Source organism: Brassica oleracea, chromosome C4, assembly GCF_000695525.1.
Source record: "Brassica oleracea var. oleracea cultivar TO1000 chromosome C4, BOL, whole genome shotgun sequence".
Lineage (NCBI taxonomy): Eukaryota > Viridiplantae > Streptophyta > Magnoliopsida > Brassicales > Brassicaceae > Brassica > Brassica oleracea.
This window is the reverse complement of record NC_027751.1, coordinates 47,223,709-47,229,273: the sequence shown is the minus strand read 5'-3', so window position 1 is coordinate 47,229,273 and position 5,565 is coordinate 47,223,709. Positions and strand designations below refer to the sequence as shown.

The 5,565-nt window shown below is 37.7% G+C and overlaps 2 protein-coding genes across 3 annotated transcripts; both read left to right on the top strand.

Annotated features, from left to right (window-relative positions):
* LOC106339414 (F-box protein DOR-like) lies at positions 1-1,787 on the top strand. Of its 2 annotated transcripts, XM_013778217.1 has the most exons (3): positions 1-95; positions 270-1,490; positions 1,561-1,764. In XM_013778217.1, the coding sequence occupies exon 2, from the start codon at positions 289-291 to the stop codon at positions 1,453-1,455; it is 1,167 nt and encodes a 388-aa protein (XP_013633671.1). In that variant the 5' UTR covers positions 1-95; positions 270-288; the 3' UTR covers positions 1,456-1,490; positions 1,561-1,764. The 2 variants fall into 2 exon arrangements, with proteins under 2 accessions (XP_013633671.1, XP_013633670.1); XM_013778216.1 differs by having other exon boundaries at positions 270-1,787.
* Positions 1,788-2,643: 856 nt separating this feature from the next.
* LOC106340659 (putative F-box protein At2g19630) lies at positions 2,644-4,280 on the top strand. Its single transcript, XM_013779502.1, has 2 exons — positions 2,644-2,681; positions 2,836-4,280. The coding sequence occupies exon 2, from the start codon at positions 2,887-2,889 to the stop codon at positions 4,069-4,071; it is 1,185 nt and encodes a 394-aa protein (XP_013634956.1). The 5' UTR covers positions 2,644-2,681; positions 2,836-2,886; the 3' UTR covers positions 4,072-4,280.
* Positions 4,281-5,565: the final 1,285 nt, after the last annotated feature.

The window sequence follows — 5,565 nt, the reverse complement described above, 5'->3', positions numbered from 1 at the left end:
TTATCTTCCCCGACAGATGATTTTGGGGATAGTTCTAAACCCTAACTGCGATTTACGATTTACGATTGTTCTTACCTAGTGACAGTGAATTCGAGGTAAGATTTGCCTCATGTTCGTTCTTCTGCAATTTGTAAAATCGACTTTGATGAAGATTGTTGTTTTATTCTTTTCATCTCGATCGTTCATCTGGTGAAGATTAGTTTCTGGATGCAATCGAACTTTTGTTCTAAAACTGTATTTGAAGTTTAGTTTCTCTTTGTTCTTGACAGAGCGAAACTTCACTCCGCCATGAAGGGTGGTCTAACCATTTCCAGGCGCGTTACGCGATCGACGACAAGACTTGATAGAAACTCATTGACGCTTCCTGTTGAGGTCGTTATAGAGATATTCTTGAGGTTGCCGTTGAATTCTATAGCGAGATGCCGTTGCGTATGCAAGCTCTGGTCCTCCGTGCTCCGCAGTCAAGGTTTCACAGACTCCTTCTTGACCAAATCTTGCTCTCGCCCTCAGCTTCTTTTCGCCTGCTCTGACTACCGCCGCGAGATTCACTTCCTCTCGTCGCCTCAGCCTGAAAATCCGGAAGACAACTCGCATGTTGTAGCCGCCAATCACCTCGCGCGTTTCCCAACTTCCTATAGCTTATTTGGTTGTACCAATGGCTTCTTCTGTTATGGAGCTAACCAGGGCAAGAACAAACCAGTGCTTGTCACGGTGGTGTGCAACCCCAGCACAGGACAGTCCTTGACCTTACCAAGATTGAACTCAAAAGAGAGGTATAGAGTGGAAAGCTATCTTGGATACGACCCCGTTGCGAAAGAGTTCAAGGTATTGTCTGTGTGTGACGGTAAGGAGTTCCATGTTCTGACATTAGGAACCAAGAAACTGTCGTGGAGGGTGGTCGAATGTTGCATACCTCATTACTCTTCTCGTAAGTGGATATGCATCAGTGGAGTTTTGTACTATATAGCTACAGAACCTAGGTCTTCTTCAGGGGAATCTATGGTAGTTTGTTTTGATTTGGGGACTGAGAAGTTCAGCTCTGTGAATCTCTTGCGATTGAAACGAGCACTGCCTCAGTCGACAACCCTGGTGAACTACAATGACAGATTAGGTTTGCTTATGTCGTCGGAAGATACTTGTTATGTTTTTCGATCGTGTAAACGTTTTAAGCTGTGGGTTCTTCGAGATGCTACAGAACATGAGTGGTCCAAGCATGTATTCATATTACCACCACTGTGGAAGGATGTAGTTGTGGATAGAATGTGTATTGCTGGAATTGCTGGTGTAAATGAAATCGTTTTGGCCCCATGGTTCCAGTACGTGCCTTCCTATGTTATCTACTACAATGTGGAGAGCAAGACGATCAGAGAAGTCGAAATCCAAGGAATGGAGGCGCTTCAGGGTAGGAGATTAAACACCTATCTCAACTATGTTGAGAATGTGAAGCTTCTTTAAGCATTTCAAGTGAGATCAAGTGTAGTATTCATTTGGAGTGTGATTCTTTTTCTTTTCTCTAGCGTCTTAGTTTAAAAATCTACCTCTTGTAAAAGACTCAACAAGGGTATGATAGACAATCTTCTTGGTAAATAGTAAATCCAAGGAATGGAGGCGTTTCAGGGTAAGAGGCTAAACACCTATCTCAACTATGTTGAGAATGTGAAGTTTCTTTAAGCATTTCAAGCGTAGTTTTCATTTTGTTTGTTTCTTTTGTTTTTCTAGCATCTTAGTTTGAAAATCAAACTCTTGTATAAGATTCATCAAGGGGATGATAGACAATCTTCTTGTTACAAATGCTGTAAATGGTTAAATATTAATCCAAAACTGAGAAATTTTTGAATGTCATCTTTCAGTGCTGTGATAGAGAGAGTATGATTTTCTAGATCCAGGAAATGAGAAGAATTAGACATGGACATTGGGGTGCCGATGGGATTTCGGTTTTGTCTAATCGGGTTTTGGTTTTTTGGGTTTATCAAAATTAGTCTCATTCGGGTTATATGAAAGTTCGATTTGGGACGGGTTCGGGTTGGGATTTGTAAATCTTCGAAGAACTGGTACAACTTGATGTATTTTTGGATTCAGGTCCCAATTAGTTCTTCGGTTTAAAAATACATGATTTGTATCTATTTGTAACCAAAACATAAGTAAAATCGGCTATTTGGCTTTATAATACTCGATTTATACCTATTTTGTAACTAAAACATAAGTAAAATCGATTCAAAAATAAGAAAGGAACATCCAACGTGATCATTCAAAATCAAACGAAATATAAATATATAAAATGAGAAACATTATTCATCGAAAACAAAATTAAAATCTAAAAATCTTCAAGTTTCAACTCCACCTTCGACCATCAATCTTCATGTAATAAATAATTATTTTAGATGTTCAATAATATCTTATTTTATTTCAGATACATATTAGGAATTGAGATCATGTTTGATACAAACTTTTTTTTTTTAGATTTTGAATTTTTCGGGTTCTATCAGATATTTCTATTTAGGTTTGGGTTCGGTTCGGATAATACCAATAATCTGAAATACTATAAAACAAGCCCACAAAAGGCCCATATATTATTACAGCACCCTCTTTTAGCTTCCCCGACAAATGGTTTTGGGGATACTTACGATTGTTCTTACTGCAAATCCAGTCCAAAAATTCAACCTAGAGACAGTGAATTCGAGGTAAGAAATGCTGAAAACATTAATGTTCGTTCTTCTGCAATTTGTAAAATCGACACTGATGAAGTTTGTTGTTTCGCTCTTTTCATCTTGATCGTTCATCTGGTGAATCTGACATTTCGATTTAGTTTCATGTCTTTCTCTTTCTTCTTCACAGAGAGAAACTTCACACTCGTTAGGTGAACAAAACATACTCAAGTATCACGCTATGAAGCGGCAGAAGGGTGGTCTAACGATTTCTAGGCGCGTTACGCGATCGACGACCACGCTTGATCGAAACTCACTGACGCTTCCTGTGGAGGTTGTTACAGAGATACTCTCGAGGTTGCCGTTGAAGTCTATAGCGACATGTCGTTGCGTATGCAAGCTCTGGTCCTCCGTGCTTCGCAGTCAAGATTTCACAGACTCCTTCTTGACCAAATCTTGCGCTCGCCCTCGGCTTCTTTTCGCCTGCCATGATCACCGCCGCGAGATTCACTTCCTATTGTCATCTCAGCTTAATCATCCGAAACACAACTCGTATGTTGTAGCCACCAATCATATTACACGTTCCCCAGGTTACTATAAACTATTTGGTTGTACCAACGGCTTCTTCTGTTATGGAGCTAAGCAAGGCAGGAACAAACCAGTGCTTGTCACGGTGATATGCAACCCCAGCACAGGACAGTCCTTGACCTTACCAAGATTGAACTCAAAAGAGAAGTATAGAGTGGAAAGCTATCTTGGATATGACCCCATTGCGAAACAGTTCAAGGTATTGTCTCTATGTGATGATGGTAAGGAGCACCGTGTTCTGACATTAGGAACCAAGAAACAGTCATGGAGGTTGGTCGAATGTTGCATCCCACACTGTTCTTCAGGCAAGTGGATATGCATCAGTGGGGTTTTGTACTATATAGCTACAGAATCTGGGTCTTCTTCACGGGAATCTATGGTAGTTTGTTTTGATTTGAGCCGGTCTGAGAAGTTCAGCTCTGTGAAGCTCTTGGGAGATTTCAGTAAAGCACTGCCTCATTCAGCAACTATGATAAACTACAATGGCAGATTAGGTTTGCTTACGTCGTCGGAACATTCTTGGTATGTTAGTCGATCATGTAAAAGTTTTAAGCTGTGGGTTCTTCGAGATGCTGCAAAACATGAGTGGTCCAAGCGTGTATACGTATTACCACCTCTGTGGAAGGATGTAGTTGTCGGAGACATGTACATCGCTGGAATGGTTGGTACAAATGAAATCGTCTTCACCCCGAGCTACCAAAGAGTGCCTTACTATGTCATCTACTACAATGTCAAGAGCAAGATGATCAGAAAAGTTGGTATCCACGGAATGGAAGCGTTTGAGGGTGAGAGGATAAACACCTATCTCAACTATGTTGAGAATGTGGAGCTTCTTTAAGCATTTCAAGTGAGATTAAGTGTAGTATTCATTTGGAATGTGTTTCTTAGTAAAAAATGTAGAAGATTCAACAAGGGTACGACAGACAGTCTTCTTGTTACAAATTGCTGTAATAGAGAGAGCACAAGTTTTCATAAGCTTGCCAGAGAATGATGTTTGTCCAGACCCTTGTAGATGATATGATAAATCACAAGTTGTATATCTATTTCTTGTGCTGTTTTGGTTTGTGTTGAGTAGAATCTTGAGTTACATTCTTTGAGTGTCTTATCCATACGTCAAAACTTTGTAAGAGATCATCGAGAGAAGGTACAAAATTAAGAAGTTGAAGGAAGAGCTAGAGATGATGATGATGATGATTCAACTATTAAGAAGCTTGATCCAAACTGAGATGTTTATTCTTGTTATCTAGCTCTTTCAACTAAACGTTTAAAGCACCTTGTCAAATAAGGTATAGTTGAGTAGTCACAAAGGAAAAAAATAGATATTTTTAGGTAAACATAAGATGACCAAACAAGGAGAGTACTCTGGTTAAATGGTAAATTATCTCAAAAGAGTCAAAGAAATCTTGGAAGACCGGCTGCAAGATGATCCCAACTGTTTAATTGTTTGTACCTGATCATGAAGAAAATGTTCATACCCGAGCACTATCACCGTAGACTTAATCAAAAACTAAAGAGGCTGACGCAAGAACTTGCATAATAGGTGATTATTACCAAGAAATAGAGATGTTGTTGATTAGAGCATACAACTCGGAGGTTTGAACCGTGAGGTCCAAGACAGACCAGCTTGAAATGCAACCGTAAGTGAATCACAAATTTATAATAAGCATGTAATTTAGAAAAAAAAACTAAAATGTATTGTATGTAGGGTTAATTTTAAAGCAAATACAATTTATTTATTTGCGTTATTTGTTTGGAGTGCTAATTTTGAAAATTTTAAATGTAATGTTTACATCATATTTTATTGAATTTAAGGAATTTTAATACTATAAAATCTTTGAAAAAGTTTGGTTTATGTAAAAATCTTTAAACTAAAAATTTACAGGATTTGTTTTACGTAGACGTATAATCTAATCAATTAAATAAAATCAACTAAAAGTTTTCACGTTAAATATATAGTATATGAGAATTTTACCCAAATCAAACTTAATTGAAAGTTTAAGCATTAAAAATGATTTGAGTTTAAATACTCAAAAATATCAATATATTAACTGTGATTAATTATTTAATTAAATTTTACTACTTAGAAATAAGTTTGAACCGTTTGTATGAAAGACATTGCAAACAAGTTTTCTAGTTTTTGTTACAAAGAAAAATAACCGTTAGAACTGAGAAAACATGAAGATAAATTTAAGAATAAAAATAACCTTTACTTTCATCATGGACACTCTCTTTTTTAGGTATAAGAACAGCGAGAAACTTTATACCGAAAGCCCCTTTCTCTATTTCTTCGTAACTCTTCCGTCTTTCTAAAACGAACGATACGAACTCAGCC